This window comes from Megalops cyprinoides, chromosome 5, assembly GCF_013368585.1.
Source record: "Megalops cyprinoides isolate fMegCyp1 chromosome 5, fMegCyp1.pri, whole genome shotgun sequence".
Taxonomy (NCBI): domain Eukaryota; kingdom Metazoa; phylum Chordata; class Actinopteri; order Elopiformes; family Megalopidae; genus Megalops; species Megalops cyprinoides.
This window is the reverse complement of record NC_050587.1, coordinates 5,960,897-5,978,589: the sequence shown is the minus strand read 5'-3', so window position 1 is coordinate 5,978,589 and position 17,693 is coordinate 5,960,897. Positions and strand designations below refer to the sequence as shown.

General features: G+C 39.5%; 1 protein-coding gene across 1 annotated transcript in view; it reads left to right on the top strand.

Annotated features, from left to right (window-relative positions):
• The window catches only part of LOC118777606 (A disintegrin and metalloproteinase with thrombospondin motifs 3-like), a 76,677-nt gene extending 61,365 nt beyond the window's left edge, over positions 1–15,312 (top strand). Inside the window, exons 20-24 of the mRNA XM_036528703.1 lie at positions 1,923–2,079; positions 2,194–2,326; positions 11,555–11,762; positions 12,362–12,479; positions 14,816–15,312. Of these exons, the coding sequence (XP_036384596.1) occupies positions 1,923–2,079; positions 2,194–2,326; positions 11,555–11,762; positions 12,362–12,479; positions 14,816–15,312 (1,113 nt within the window). The remainder of the gene's footprint in view (positions 1–1,922; positions 2,080–2,193; positions 2,327–11,554; positions 11,763–12,361; positions 12,480–14,815) is intronic.
• The last annotated feature ends 2,381 nt before the right edge of the window (positions 15,313–17,693 follow it).

Sequence of the window (17,693 nt, the reverse complement as noted above, 5' to 3'; positions counted from 1 at the left end):
CTGATCATGATATCCTAATCAAGTATTGAAAAATTGGTTGGTCTTTCTGAATGTTTAACTGGTGCAAAACATACATCGAAGGGAGAAAGCTTTACGTCAGTCTTGGAGATCATGTGTCTGAGGAACATGACATCTATTTTGGGGTTGGACAAGGGAGCTGCCTTGGTCCATTATTATTCTTACTATACATGCTGCCACTTGCATGACATCACTAGAGAGCACAATGTATGTTTCCATAGTTATGTGGATGACATGCAACTGTATATCTCTGCTGAACTAAATGATGCTGCAGCTATAAACTCCATTACTACCTGTCTTTTGGCAATAAATAAATGGATGAGCAATAATTTTCTTAAACTTCAATGAGGACAAAACTGAAATCCTACTAGTTGGCCGTAAAACAAAAAGAGAAATGCTGTTTAATAATCTGGGGAAATTAACTCCCAGGATTAAATATGAGTTATTTTAGATTCAGATCTAAGATGCAAGTCCCACATTAACAAGGTGATGAAAACATCATTTTTCCACCTTAGAAACATAGCTAAAGTACAGCCATTTATAAATCAAAAAGATGCTCAAAAACCGATTCATGCCTTCATTTCAAGCCAACTCAATTACTGTAATGCACTGTTTACTGGCCTCCCAAAAAAAAAAAACACTGAGAGACTTCAACTTATTCAAAACTCTGCAGCTGGGCTATTAACCAGAACCAAGAGAGAGCAGATTGGTCCAGTTTTAGCTGCTCTGCACTGGCTTCCTGTAACATTTAGAAGTGATTTTAAGGTCCTCCTCCTTATGTACAAAGCCCTTAATGGGCTAGGACCAAGCTACATTGCTAACTCCCTTGATAACTATTTAAGGAACGCTGCGATCATCTGCTCCTGGTTTATTGAAAGTTTCCAGCAACAGCAATAGAAAAGAATCGGGGATGCAGCCTTTGTCAATTATGTCCCAAAGCTATGGAACACACTACCTATAGATATCAGGGAAGCCAGCTTGATAAATATTTTCAAAAGAAAGCTAAAAGCCTATCTCTTCACTTTAGCCTTTAACTAGCCAAGACTTTCTTGATACAGGCCTCAAATTCTTTTTTGCATTTTGCTTTGCATTTACGCACTGCTGCACTTCTTTTAAAATGCTGTATTTTACTTGACTTTATGCATTCTATGTACTGTATTCTATTCTTTAACTTTATTTTTATTTTATTATGCATTCTATGTGTTCTAATTTCATCTTTATTTTTATCTTATTTTTATTTTCTATTTTATTTTACATTAATTATGGCATTCTATTCCTGTTTTTATGTTCATTCCATTTGAAGCATGTAATTTCTTTATTGTAAAGCGCTTTGAGCTGAATTTGTTGTATGAAAGGTGCTATACAAATACAGTTTATTATTATTAATAATAATAATAATAATAGTAATAATAATACAATCTTCAGCAAAGCGGTAGAGACTTGAATTATGTCCATTTTAAGTGGATGTACAAGAAATTTTAAAGAGCCAGATTTTTCTCTGAACACGAGAAAATACACATCAATATATTTATATATTTTTTTAGCTTTTGGTTAAACCACTCATTTTAGTGGTCATGCAATAAAATAAGAATTATATTAAAAGACATATTGACTGAACATAACTGAACCTCCTCTTTTGAGAAATATGCTGCCACAGTCAGCCGTTCCCTCTGTCAGGCTCGAGGAGGTCAGTACACTTACAAACAGGCACTTCTGCTCTACAGGGTTATTTTTCTCTCTGTGTGATCTTCCTGTCTGTACTTCAGTATTCATACATCTGAGTGAGGTATAAGAAGCCTTGGGCCAATGTGGCCTCCCATTAGTGGACTATATGTGAGAGAGTTTTAGCGCTCTGTACCAAATGTAATCAGTTTTTCTCAGTGCTTTCCATTTCTTCCTTAAAGATTTTACCTCAGGACATTGAGTCAAGATCTACTTTGATGTATAAGTATGTTGTACATGAGGACTCTGTGCCGATCAACAATAACAACGTTATTGAGGAAGAGGCTTATGAGTGGGCTCTGAAGAGCTGGTCGGAGTGCTCCAGACCCTGTGCGGGAGGTAAGACGCTTTACTGCATCCCTGCAGTCCGATATTACTGCAATGCCATACGGCCAGCTGTGCACTGGATCGAATGCACAGCCATGCCAGATCATTTTCACACTCTGCTTACAGGTTTACAGTACGCTAAGTACGGATGCCGTAAAAAGGGTGACAGCAGCATGGTTCACCGGAATTACTGTGATGAGAGCAGGAAGCCCAAGCCAATCCGCCGGATGTGCAATCTGCATGACTGCGCACGTCCACAGTAAGCAGCTATGGCAGACACATCATGGTTTTCTAATCCTTACTCTGCTTTGCTCATCATGTGTATGGTATGCATCAGACTCAGTGAGATCAAATGCAGATCAAATGATGAGCAATCCCAGCCTGTTCATTCTCCTCAGCCCCCTCCTGAAGGAGAACTCAGTTTGCATACTGTGAGTTTTGAATGTTCTGACAAAACCCAATTTTGCATAATTCTCATAATGATCCTGGAACATCTTACCTGACACACACGTGTACAAAAACTGCAATGCATATATTTATCTGTAGATATTTCAGCAACATTTGTAGCCAAAAGGACTCTGATGTGGTCATTTTCTGAAGCAAGGGAGGATGTGCTCACAATATTGACTTCATAGCAACCTTCTCTGTTCTGCATTCACAAGTGGAGCACATAGACTTAAATCTCACCTCCCACCAGTTAGTGCTGTACTGAATAACAACTAGCGGAGCAAAATTGTCCATTAGAATCAGTCTGCATGTGAGAGCATTTTTATGTAGTGTATTAACTTTAACAGCTCCTCTTAGTATAGAGCCCTACCAACAATGAGCTAGGTAGCAAATTACTTTAAGATGGGTTCAACTGGACCCACATAAACTACAGTAGAGAAGGAACTTAAATAATGATATAATCTCCATTTAATAATAATTATAAGTTAATAATAATAATAATAAGTTAATAATAATAATAATAAGTTAGCAAGCTAGCTACATCTGACTATAGTCACCATATCCATAAATCTTGCTCCCTGATGTTAACCAAAGGTTATGGAAAAAGCATGTCTTTTGTTGCTTTGAAAGTCCAATGAGCGAGAAGATAATTTGTTAGCTTGCTGTTTAGTAACAACTGTTCACATGGCTGGCTAGCTGATTGTTTATCACTTATTAACAGTAATGCTATTCCTCAACACTAACACAGGCAAATGTTTCTGCCTGATGCAGTCCATGTGTTAACCCTCCATGAAGATGAAAAATTCACATTATGAAATCATCAGAGCAATACACACATCGGGCAAGGGTCACACCAGTTGCGTGTGCGTGACGGCTACGTTGCTGAACTGCTGCGGCTCGCATGCGTGTGTTTGTCCACACTGCCAGCGTTGCTGCTGCGGCATTGCTACTGCCAGCCCTGTCTTTGTACATTGAGTTTGCCATTGATAATGGTCATCAATAACAGAATGTTTGATTTAATTTAAGTATACATTTAATTTATATTTAGTTTAGTCAGACAAAGGTTAAGAAGTGTGTGCTCAATTGTAAAAAATAATGAAAATAAAAATAAATTAATTAAAAAATATACAGCAATCCCTTTTCACTTGCCCTGGCTCAGTTTAAAAGCCATTTCCATTGGGGCTTTCGGGATTCTGTTCTACAGGTTTCCATATCGAGTCACATATCGAGAATGGGCATATCGAGAAGTATTGCAGGACCTTAATTTGCATTATAGGCGCCAAACCAAATCTAAAACTGTATAAGCAGTTGTATTTTGTAAAACAGCATGTTGATCTTGAAGAAAATAGGCTACCTAGGACAACTTATTATCTATTTATTTTCTTCTTTTTTATCTGTAATGTTACTTTAGATTTTTTACTTTTTTTATTAGGCTACCTGTCTATTCACATTTCCTAAATAATATTAACGTGGTTAATTCATTTTTTCGTTGGTTTTTAGTGCGAGTTATAGACAGAAGGAAAGCCATCACGCTTTATCTTTTACTGCGAATGCTCCGGAGTAGAAACCGGCGAAGAATGTGGGTTCACCCAATAAAGCAGAGAAGGAGGCAACTTGGTGCTTTTCACCATCTTGCTGCTGAACTGCATCTTGACAGGACAAACACCTGAAGTATTTCAGACTGAGCACTGAGCAAATGGATCATCTTCTTTCCTTGACTATATACTACACATGTAGCCTCCACTTACCCCTTTAATAATATGCAGTAGGCGATCTGAGGGGGGACGCTATCCCCCTTGTAAGCAAAATGACCAAAATGCATTCCCCTTGTTAAACTGCCATCTCCCCCTTTCCATCCCCTAGTTAGTAGCAGAGAGAGTGATGAGTGTGCATCTGCCCTGTTAAAAATTAATAAATCACCTGCTGATAACATGCAATTGCTAAAATGGTTAAAAAAATAATATTTTTATTTTTTTCATGTCTGTGACATATAGCCTAGAATGTGAAACTACAGTGAAAGGTGTCAGTTATGTAATGTTGCTGGTATGATGTCAATATGACTATCAACAGATCGTTTTCACTGTGTATGAGAACCGCACGCGTCACGTGGAAAAAATAGGCTCCACGCCGAAAGTCTAGATGAGGCGCCGCTGCAGCGAGGCTCGAGCCGCGCCTGAGACGTGCGTCTCACGCAGGCTGTGTAGCTGCTCTAACCTGTTAACATGGGTGCTGAAATGAAAATCAAGACGTTCTGCGACCGCCACGCACACACTACGCAACTGTGGCCCCGGCCTCAGAATACGGCGAAATCACCAAGTTCCTGAAATGGGGATATGTTTTTTTTACATGTTTAAGGGTATGGTCATTGTTTCTCAGTTAAAACAACAACTACAGAAAAGCTTCCATTTTCTACCAGTGTTTGACATTACATATAAGGCCACCCATACAAGCAAATAGAGCCATTTCATGGCTTCATTTGGTGTCATTTTTGAAGGTGATTTCACTAGATGATGTTATAATTATTTTATTTACATTTTGGTACAGTACCATAATGATTTTAACAACAAATTACCATTATTTCCAAATGCTCTAAAATGATTGTTTGGTATTATTCTTGGTTGGGTTTTTAATATTTCAAAGACATCTCTGATGTGGCCATTGATCTTGTCATGTCTGGTCTCTTTTCTGTCCAAGGTTGGAATAATTGTATATTATTGTAACCCGTTGGTTAATAAGATAACATCAAATAGTGATTTACATGTACAGCTTGGCATCAGTCTGTTTCAGAGTTTTCTGAGGGAAGGTGCAGTTAAGTGAGTTATTTCATCGACTGGTGAATTAGAGTTCTCAAGGTTTCTTCTTTGTGCTGTCTCCGCTTTCTCGGTACACTGTATATATAGAATTCTTTTTTTGTTCAGCAAACCAATTTGACAATACGGTGTTCAACATCAGTGAGCTCAAGAGTTATTTTGTCTCTTATCAAAAGCTGAAATGGGAGTTGTATTAAAAGTTGAATAGTTCTATTGTCTCTTTGCTGACTTCACGTAGAAATTCTTTAGTTTATTTAACTCACAAGAAGAAGTATTCCAGAAGAATTCCGTTGTTAATATCACAGTGTAGTTAATATCCCCAAAACAGGTTGTGGCCAATGTGAGTGTGTAATGCTTTTATTGTAAAATAAACAAATAAACAAGCAAAAGTACTTTACAGCTTGTTACTCAAGAAAATGTCCTATAAAAGATCCATTTATGATGTTTAACAGGGCTGTACTGCAGTGTTGCAATACACTGGGCATATCCAGCATAGTGTGGAAGTTTACAACTGTTTTTTACTGCACAATGTCTAATTTATGGCTTTTATTAGGCTGAAGTAACAATACTGTCTTATAATCAGAATGTGAGGTGTCATGGACCCATCTGCAACAATGCTGACTTTACAAGGGTCAGTTGCCTGGATATTGCATATTAATTTCAGCTTATTTGTGCAGGCACCTGATTGCCCTGCATGCTGCGTTCAGACATAACGGTGGTCTGTGCTTAAGTCATGTGTGATTGTGTTTGTGGTGTGAGCTCAGAGGCCTAATGAGATGGTAACAAGCATGACTCGTGCGCATTGCCCCAGGTTACTGTCGCCACGCCCCGTTTCCCATCCTCCCCATGTGACTGTTGCCGTGCATGTGTTTTCCGGTGCTTAGGCATCTAATTATTTCAGTAATTAAAATTCATACTCCAGTGGTTAGGAACTACATTTGTGGTCATCAATAAGAACAATTACTTTTCCAGTTTTTGGAAATTGCGTTCACAGTTGTCTGTATAATTTTCAGTCACCCTTAAAAATTTGGTTCATTTCAAAGGCGTTACTACAGAACTTAAATGTTCAAATACCCACTAAATCCAAACTCTATAACACAATTCTAATAATGACAATACTAAAGTTAGAGGCATTAAAATGCAAAAATAAAGATGTTCTGGCTCAGATACTGACCAAATAAAAATGAAATATAGAGTGATTAATTTCTTAGGCACAAACAAAACTGAGTGTGTATTCAAAAGGGCACTTCTGACATACTTTTTGGAAGCCTTATATACAAATCAAAGGATGTGACATAGCAAGGGATTCTCTTTTTTTTTTAATTAACACGCTCACCATCTCATGTGTCCTCCATTTGCTGGTGGTTATTTTCACATCGGATGTTGCTTAGCCATCAGAAGAACGTTTATTGCACTGGGAAATCATACTGAATTCAGCTTGAAGCACAGCACACAGCCTGCATGGTTATGATGACACTCACAGCAATCATGAGCACCCCAGAGATGCTTTGTTGGGTTTATTTTGGGTCAGTAAAAGGTGACATTCCATCACACGTTCTGGTCCTTGGCAGCAAAAATGAACACAGGCTACATGTAATGGTGTTTTGATGTGTGTAAATGTGACAGTATTGTAATATTAATAAACACAGTGGGGGGGGAAACATCATCTCTTCAGTAGTTTGCAGTAGGCGGGTCCTCAAGAAATACTAACCGTGATTCCATTCATGATACATTTGCAGTCTGCACCATGAGTCCTCAAACCAGTTCACCCCACTCTTTTTTGGATGGAGCATGCCAAACGTTGGGTTGGATTGTGGTTACTGTTGTGTTAGAACAGACTACGTTCTGTTTTATTTAACAACTTAAAAAACTTTCTATTGATTTTTGTCAGGTTTGTATACAAAATACAGTGGGATAAGTTGTGCAAAGTTGAACAAGTAGATAACTTTTACTGCAATAATAAAGGGAAAATGAAGGCCAAATATAAAATATATGATAGTCTGAGAGGGAAGTTATGGAGGTGCAAGCAGGTAAGGTAGGAGAAGGTGTGGGTGAGAAACTAGATAGAGCTGGGACTTTCTTGAGGAAAGTCAAGGGGCAGTAAAGACCACCCAGGGAGAAACAGAATTACTGTGGGATGGTAAAAGATTGAAGTTGCTCCACATGTAGAAGAAGAGGATGCCAAATTTTGTTAAATATAGAGCCGGAGCCATTAGATGTGCAATGTATATTCTTTAGGGAAACAAAGTGAAGGACATCTTTGATCCATTAGGAATGAGACGGGGGTCAGAGATTTCCATGTTAACAATATTAGCCACCATGCTGGCAAAGTAATAAATGCCACTATGTTGAGAATATACTTGGGTTTCTTAATAATAGAACAATGATGGCCAAATAATGCAGTCATTAGGGTAGGATTGAGTTGAATACACCAGAACATGTGTATCAGTGAGCTTGGACCCACCTGTCACATGTTGGATCTATACCTGTGTAGATTTTTGACAGTTTAACCTTGGTCCAGTAAGTATGGTGAATCAATTTACTTTGAATTGTCCCGTGATTTGCACAAATAGAGGAAGAATGCACACAGAGCAAGAGCTTTTCCCAGTTTTTGTCTGTAATTACCTCTCCCAAATCCTCTTCCCATTGCATTCTTATAGTGGTCAGTGGGCTATTTCAAAATGAAAGGATGTGGTTATAAAGCTGGGTCATCATTTTCTTAACGAGGGGCAAGAGCTTTAGAAAGATGTTAAAGCGAGTGTCTAGGGCAGGGGTGTCCAGACAGAGCTGATTCAAATGATCAGTTTGTTATTCAGCAGCTTCAGGAGTTCGTAACGAATTGATCATTTGAATCAGCTGTGTTGGAGCAGGGAGAGATCTAAAACATGCAGGACAAGTGGCCCTCCAGGAGAGGTTTGGACACCCCTGGTCTAGGGCAAGGGACAGGAAAAGTGATAGCCTGGACAAAACTGTGTACCTGGATGTACCTGTAAAAGTGATTCTTAGGGAGTGAGAATGTTTTGACCAATTGACTAATATTTTGACTAATAATAACACCATCAATATAAAGATTCCTTAATGTTCTATCTAACATGGTGGGGGGGGGGGGGGGGGTGGTGGATTTTTAGCCAGTGAGATAGAAATAGGTATACTCTAAAATCCAAAGTGTCACCTAAGTTGTTTCCAAATCTGACTTTATTATTCCTGGTGTAACAGGCTGTAACTCGGCAAACATGAGGATCACTCTAATAGTAATTAATAAATAAATTAATTAATAACCATTCAGGGGTGGTTTTTGGTCAATAAAGGATACCCAGTATTGCATTGCACAGAGGCTGGATTGCCGGTAATAGAACTGAAAATTTGGAAGGGCCATGTCTCCAAGTGATTTTGGTTGCTGCAGTCTTGTTTCATTGTATCAAACAAAAGAGTGAAGTTCTGTTTAAAAAGATTTTCAGATTTGTCTGTTATTTGAACCCCTTTTGACATTTAAAATTGTTTAGGTTGATTTTAAAAGGGAGGGTATTTAAGGCATACTCTCAAGTTGTAGGATTTAAGGCAAACAGCTCATTCTTGGTAAGGTTTAGTTATATCCTGAAATGGCACCAAATCTTTCCAGAATGGTTGAGATAACTGGGATGGAGACACTGGATATTTAGAGGAGAAAATCATCTGCGTATAGTGAGACATGCTGCGCTCTGTTATTTCTGAGAACTCCTGACACCTGAGGATATGGACGTAATACAATAGCGAGGGGTTGAATTACAACTGCAAACAGTAGGGGGCTAAGGGGGCAGCCCTGCCTACTTGATGATGTAAAGAGGAATATTCAGAATGCATGTTATTGGTTCTGACAGAACAGCACGGTCTGCTTTCCATCCCAGTATAGCCATTCACCCCTCACAACAAAGACCTGGCTACTGAATGAAGCAAGTGAGAACTGAATGTAGAGAGCAAGCTTCCCAAACTGATTACCTAGCTGGTTCCACTGATTCATTTGTATCACTGCCTTTGACACTGTGCCACCAACAGCGCTAAGGGTGCAGTAAAATGTCCATTAATAATTAAAAATCGAATAAATAAAATGTTGATCTTTGAGAAGCTAGAAGGTATTGCCTATTAACATGGAGGTTAAATGAGAGATATAAGGATGGGTCATGCTGTATTTCAAGTATGTACATCAACAGTGAATGAGAATTGAGTGTCTAAGCCATGATATAAAATATATATGCTCAAGGAAAAGTGAATTAAGTCATAGACGTAAAACTATTAATTTTGTAGAAGGATAGATTTAGGGTGTGAATAAGACCTTCTTATTTTGCCAAAATGAAGAAAGAACAAACCCAAAGTAATTACACTCTGTTTGTAACCTAATTGTCTACCTCATTAATGGATGATGGCGCCTCACAAGATGAAATTGTCCTCGACTAGATTAAAGTGAATTCTTAATAAAATGAGATCTTGTAAACCACAAACACATGTGAATTTTATACTTGCTAATTTAATTTGGCTTCACAATTTGAATAGTCAGAGTGATAATGTCTGAATCCTTAAAAAATCAGGATGGGTAAATGATTTATGATAAACAAAACGTAACGCTTATGAGGATAAGCAACACACTGACAAAACAATTGTGTATTTCATGTCCTGTTATTTCTCAAACTTGATAGAATATCTATGCTGTGTGGGCTATAAGTATTTATTAATTTTGATACTGTATGCAGTTTTCTGAATGCCATTTGTTCTGGCATTTTTGAGAAGAGTGCAGAGCTCTGTAAACAAATGCACAGATGCGAAGAGGCTGTTCCGTCCTCAGCTTCACACGTAATTTTCACTTCTGACAGGATTTGTTCTTCAGGAGAAGTAACCAGACAGCATAAGACAACTTAAAGACCAAGAGGTAAAATGTCATTAATACGTACAGAAAAAAATGGCATTTTTACAGTATTAGAATACTGTCAGTTAGTTCCTTATGCAACTAGACATGCATATATGTGCACACTTTTTAAGATTTTTTTAACACAGTTTGTTCCTCATTTATTTTTTATTCAGTATTGACACAAACCGATAAGCCTTAATTGCATTGTTATTTTTATTTCTATGGCCAGTTTTTCCCTATAAAATGTACATTTTACCTCATGTCATTTTCTTTGGGAAAGCAAGTTTTTGGGCATTTGGCTATACATTATTAAAAACAGCCTGAGGTCTGCTGAAACAGTGAATGTTGGATAACGGTCTGCATCTCCAAGGATGTTTTCCCAAACAGAGTGTAGCACATTTAGATATTCCTGATATTAATTTTTGATTTGATGGGAAATTGTGTCCACATAGAAAAGCGAGTGCTGTGCTTTATCTGTAATCAGTCCTAGCTGAGAACATTGTATCATATTAAAGGTTAAGTTGTCCGAGCCTTCTCCAAGAAGAATCTGTTTTTTGGTGGTATGAGGGAAGTCCATAAAATTATCTTTAGGACGTGTCAGCTCAACGCTGATGTGACACTGGTTGACAATAATGCTATGTACATAAATTGTTACAGTATTCATAATGAAAAAAGATATCAGTGTTTATAACACAGCTGATGCAGTAGCCAGTGCTGCTAAGAGCAGTCATTTTTCCAGTACCTAGCATGTATCAGCAGTCACCCTTAGCTCTCTCTCTCCTTCTCTCTCTCTCTCTCTCTCTCTCTCTGTCCATAAACTGTCAACAAAGTTTGATAACATTATGTAGTCAGACTGTGATAGCTTCTGTAAGTTCATATCTCCCCTTCATTTCAGCACATTATGCAAAATTGCTTTACTGTTTAGAATACATTTGTGTTTATTTTTACAAATTATGGATGTCTAAATTCTGTTGGAGTAGAGGATTTCATGTTGGATGATGGATGTTGAGATGGCAGAGGTAAGGATGATAGAGATGTTGGAGGATGTATGATAGAGGTTGGGATGTCTCAAGAGAAATGATGGAGTACGTGGTGAGGATGATTGGGGTGAGGATGAGATGATGGAGGATGGGCTGGCTGTGATGATCAAAGGGCAGAGGAGTGATTTTGGGACACAGGTCATGCTGATGCTTGCTCTCTGTGGTAAGTGCTTAGGCATGAGGTTAAATTGACGTTGCACGCTGAGATTTGGGGGGCTTTGAGGATCATTTCATCTCCCTGTAGCGTAGTATTTTGGTGTTTTCCCCAGGCTCAGTGTGTTTGGTGTAACTGGCTGTTTTTCTATCTGAAGGTGGATGGCAGATGAGTGGGAGCACTGCACAAAGTCCTGTGGAGGTTGGGGATATCAGGTCCGCACGGTTCGCTGCGTCCAACACCTCCACGGCGGCACCAGCCGCTCTGTTCACAGCACCTACTGCAGCAGAGAAAAGCCAGAGAGCCAGAGGCCCTGTAATAGGATACCCTGCCCTGCTCAGTGGGTCACTGGGCCTTGGTCACAGGTATAACACAAGCTCCTTACTGCATAAGGCTGGGTGCCAGCTTCTGCTCTGCTCAAAAAGTAGCCTAGTGTGATAGTTGCAGTAGCATCAGGAGTGTTACAGTTACAGTAATGTCACTAGCTTGATAGTAGCAGTAGCGTCAGTAGCGTGATAGTTACAGTAGCATCAGTAGCGTGCTAGTTATAGTAGCATTAGTAGCATGATAGTTAAATCACATATGTGTGCTGCACAAAACAAATAATTGATGACATAACCAAGTTCAAGGGCAAAAATAATAACCTCATTACAAAAAAAAAACATTTATTACAAAATAAGAAAATGCAGGACTGTTATTATACAGTGTTTTGTGTGTCAAAAATCGAACAATTTCCCTCCCTTTGCTGCTCCAAAAAGGTATTTTCAGGATTCTTCAGAATATGATTTTTTTTTTTTATTTGAAATTATTTTCATTTGAAATAATATTGCAGTTTAGACGCTGCTCCTTCCTTTGTAAATGAGATGGGAAAAGTGCCACAGGCGGAAAATGAAGTTGTTTAATAATATATGTGCAGGGAGCGTGGGAAGGTCACTGAGACTGTGCGTTTTGCTGTGTCCCACAGTGCTCCGTGTCTTGCGGGGAGGGGGTTCAGCGCCGGCTGGTGACGTGCCGCATCAGAGACCAGTGTTACGGGGAGAGACCCCAGGCTACGAGGCCATGCGTGCTCGGCCCCTGTGGCAGTAAGTGCAGCCTGTCACCATCACTGAGCAGACGTACTGTTTCCCTCTGACTGCCTGCATCGGCTCGTTCTGTGACAGAAGGGTTCAGCGCAGGTTAACAGAGACCTCAGTTCTCCCTGAAATATTATATTACCATAGAGCATTGATATAAATATCAACTGAAAAAAAAAACAGGTTGACATTTACATTAGATTCTACCTCTAGCTGTGTGAATTGGACCCTTTCTACTTTTTGTTTTTTGAGGTACTTGCTTTCTGAAAACTGAAAGAGGGCATAAAAGCATGTTACCCATTAGTTAAGTGTAAGTGCTCTCCATCCTGCAAAACCCGTGACCGCAATTGGATCCCAGTCTGTTTCATTACACATCCATTAGCTTTGAATATTAGTGGTATAGATATGTAGACTCGTGAAAGCTGCTTTCATCTAGCTAAGCCTTAATGGCCAGAAAAAAAGTGATCCTTGTATGTTTGAGGACATTTTAGTACTGCCAAAAAGCACAAATTGTTTGTTGAATTGTGGTACAGCACTGATAATTACTTGTCATAACATGCATTCATACATACGAACATAAATACATATGCACATACATATAGTATGAGTCAAAGGTTTGGACACACCTGATTAAGATAATGGGAAACATGCAAGACTTTTGCTTAAATGCTTGAAATTTGTTTCTTGCACAATTATAAATAGTGAAGTTGATGCCTATTTATGAATTTGTTTTCAAAAAAATTAATTCAAAAAAATATTTTTGGCTACTTTGTAGAATACTTTGTAGAGAGTTTTGATTTGTTTATAACAGTTTTTTGGTCACAGCTTAATTCCATTTTTGTTATTTCATAGTTTTGATGTCTTTACTATTATTCTCAAATGTAGAAAATAGTAACAATCTTAATCTTAATAAAAATATTTTTATTTTTAATTAAAATTTTATTTTTATTAGTAAAAATAAAAGTTAATTGTGTCCAAGCTTTTGCCTGGTACTGTACATGCATACATACATATGGCTCTGTAATACTGTGAAGGGCAGTTTATTGGCATGGTTTGGGCCCTTTTGTCCCCTTAGAGGGGATGGTCACTGCAAATCAATACAAAGTTGTTCTGAGTGATCACCTTTATCCTATGATGAAACATTTCTATCCTGATGGGAGTGGTCTCTTCCAGGATGACAATGCCCCCATCCATAGGGCACAAGGGGTCACTGAATGGTTTGATGAGTATGAAAATGATATGAATCATATGCTGTAGCCTTCGCAGTCACCAGATCTCAACCCAATTGAACACCTATGGGAGATTCTGGACCGACGTGTTATGGGAGATTCTGGACCGATCACCTACCACCATCATCAAAACACCAAATGAGGGAATATATTTTGGAAGAATGGTGTTCCATTCCTCCAGTAGAGTTTCAGAGACTTGTAGAATCTATGCCAAGGCGGTGTTCTGGCGGCTCGTGGTGGCCCAACACCTTACTAAAACACTTTATGTTGGTTTTTCCTTTAATTTGTCACCTGTCTGTACATACAAATATACCAACATACATACACACATACATTATGGCAACACTCAGGAAGCATAAGACAATATCTCTGTGGACCAGGAGCTCTTCACCAGTAAAAGCTGGTCTCCCAGGCGTGATAAGGCAAACAAATAGCACATAATCTTAATGGGAGGCAATGACATGGCACATAATCTTAATGGCAGCTAGGGAGTACAGTCATTATTTCTGTTGTTATTAATTGAACATTCCATGTGGGACCTGGGGTCCTGTAGCACAATTTATCTTCACCACCCCCCCTGCCACTTAGGTAGGTCTGTGCCACATCTGAAATACACGTCCATCACAAGGAGTTTTAGTGCCAACGGAGAGAGGGAGAGTGCTCTTAATAATGTTTACAGTACCTGTTTTCCCAGAGGTCTGATTTTGCTTAGCAGATTCAATGTCCTCATTTCACTGCTTACTGCTTGAGTGTGCATTTGAGTGTATGTCAAATATACACTCAGGGAATAAGTAGTGAACTAAAACTAAGATTAATAAATGGATAAAAAAGCAACATATCTGAGGAAGACATGAATGCTGCATGGCACAGTGCTGCATGTCATGCAGGAACAAACTAAGGAGGACAGGGGTTTTGTAAAAACATACTATAGACCTACTGTCCATGGAATTTCAGCAGTGAGGTAGACTGAAAGCAGAAGACACTGAACTGTGTAGGCGGACAGCAGATTGGCAGGGGGGAGGGTGGTACTGGCCGAGATGTTTCAGAGCACGAGACAGATGCTTTATCTGTTCATGCTTCTGATTGATTTTCATCTCAAAATTTTGCTTCCCACAGGTGAAGCCTGTGTCAAGGATAAGTCGATATTCTGCCAGATGGAGGTTTTAGTTCGATACTGCTCCATTCCGGGCTACAACAGGCTCTGCTGTGTGTCCTGCAGCAAGCGTGGCCGGCCTCTCCCTGCCCTGTCCTCTGCAGCAGCGGTCGAGGAGGAGTTGAGCTTCAGGTCAGCCCATGCTTCCGGACCATCAGACAGCACCTCTTCTCCCATTGGCTGCAGTGGTGCCTCCAGAAGACCACAAACCCAAATCCCCGACCATACTGCTGCTCTTAGCCCCCAGAGAGTGACCCCGCTGGAGAGGAACACACACAAGAGCACTGTGACCAATGGCAATGGAGGCCCATTATATTCTCCCATGGTCGCGGCCCAAGATGGACCATTCCCAAAGCACAGCAACATGACAGCCCCAACGCCTGCAGACGCAGCTCTGCTGAGGCCAGAGCGACTCGGGGAGAGGCCACGGTCTGCTGCATCCTCCACAGCGGAGACATGAAGTCAGGTCCCTCACCACACAGAACTCATGGGAGGCAGAGGAGCAGCAGACCCCTGCATCTAGAGCCTCATAACGCTGGGAAAAGTGCCGGTTCACTTCCGCCGATGCAGACTCCTTTCGTAGATGTTTGGAAATGCCACTTGCCGTACTCATCTCTGAGTGAGAATTAAGTGAGTTGGCAAAGGTTTGTAAATCAGCTGAAGTGAAGAGCTAGTACCATGGTGCTCTTAAAGAAACAGTTCTAGTTATATAGAATTTCAGGGTATGGCTGTTTTTATTACTGGTTCTAAACTGCTTTTTTGACAAACATTAGATATTTATAATCTATCCTGTAAATAATTTATGTGCCAAATCTCAGTATTATTTTGAAGTAAGCTGGCTGATTTTTATCTGTGTTTCATGCTGTTAATATATGTACCATACACAGGTCAAACACAGACATATGGTTTTTAATTTTCACAGAAAAATACATTTTGGGAACTAAAATTTATTTTACTGTTGTTTGACTCAATAAATCACAACATGTCTTACTGTCAAAGTAATGTTCATGAAGAATCTGAATCAATACAATTACTATGACACAATGAATTGGTTGTTCTAGTGTTTTTGTCACATTTGTGTAATTCACAGTTAGAACTGAAAACAGGTCAAGTGTCAAAGTATGGTCAAGTGGCAAACATTTTTTAAGGCATTTCTAAATGTTAATTGTAACAGGATACCGTGGCTCACTTGAAAAGATGTGTGAACAAAACAGTGGTATTTTCAATAAGCTGGGCTTACAAAGGCCTTTATTGTTGACCATGTTTTAGATCACATTGAACAAAATATAGTACAAGATTTGTCTTTTGTTTTGTCTAAGAAAATATTAACAGCTATTTTTGTATTCCTAATTACATGTAGGGACCGCTTTATTAGATACATCTCTCTAATACTGGGCAGGACCCCCCTTTGCCTCAAGAACGGCCTGAATTCTTTGTGGCATGGATTCAACAAGGTGCTGGAAACATTCCTTAGAGATTATGTTCCATGCTGACATGATAGCATCACGCAGTTGCTGCAGATTTGTAGGCTGCACATTCATGCTACGAATGTCCCATTCCACCACATCCCAAAGGGGCTCTATTGGATTGAGATCTGGTGACTGTGAATGCCATTGGAGTAACTCATTGTCATGTTCCTGGAACCAGTTTGAGATGACGTGTGCTTTGTGGCATGGCAGGTTACCCTGCTGGAAGTAGCCATTAGAAGATGGGTAGATTGTGGTCATAAAGGGATGCACATGGTCAGCAACAATACTCAGGTAGGCTGTGGCATTTAAACAATGCTCAATTGGTATTAAGGTGCCTAATGTGTGCCAAGAAAATGTTCCCCACACCATCACACCACCACCTCCAGCCTGAACCGTTGACACAAGGCAGGAAGGATCCATGGATTCATGTTGTTTACGACAAATTCTAACCCTACCATCTGCATGTCGCAACAGAAATCAAGATTCGTCAGACCAGGCAATGTTTTTCCAATCGTCTGCCATCCAGTTTTGGTGAGCCTGTGCCCACTGTAGAATCAGTTTCCTGTTCTTAGCTGACAGGAGTGGTACTCGGAGGGGTCTTCTGCTGCTGTAGCCCATCCACCTCAATGTTCGACGTGTTGTATGTTCAGAAATGTTTTTCTGCATAGCACTGTTGTAACATGTAGTTATTTGGGTTACTGTCGCCTTCCTGTCAGCGTGGACCAGTCTGGCCATTCTCTTCTGACCTCTGTCATTAGCAAGGTGTTTTCGCCCGCAGCTGGCCGCTTGCTGGATGTTTTTTGTTTCTGGCACCATTCTCTATACACTCTAGAGACTGTTGTGCGTGAAAATCCCAGGAGAACAGCAGTTTCTGAGATACTCAAACCACCCCGCCTTTCACCAACAATCATCCCATGGTCAAAGTCACTTAAATCAGATTTCCTATCCATTCTGATGTTTGGTCTGAACAGCAGCTGAACCTCTTGACTATGTGTTCGTGATTTTATGCATTGAATTGTTGCCAGATGATTGGCTGATTAGATATTTGCATCAATTGGCAGGTGTACAGGTGTACCTAATAAAGTGGTCACTGAGTGTATATCACAACCACAATGCTCTTGACTAATACTGAATTAACTGTTTCTTATATTTCGGGTTTGTTTGCAGTGCAGCAATACAGCATTCATGTATATAGTTTTGTGCACACTGAAGACAAATACAGTACCAGTCAAAAGTTTGGACACACCTGATTAAGATAATGGGAAACATGCATTCAGACATTTTGATCTAAAGACTTATGCTTAAATGCTTGAAATTTGTTTCTTAGACAAATATGAATAGTGAAGTTGATGCCTATGTAAGAATTTCTTTC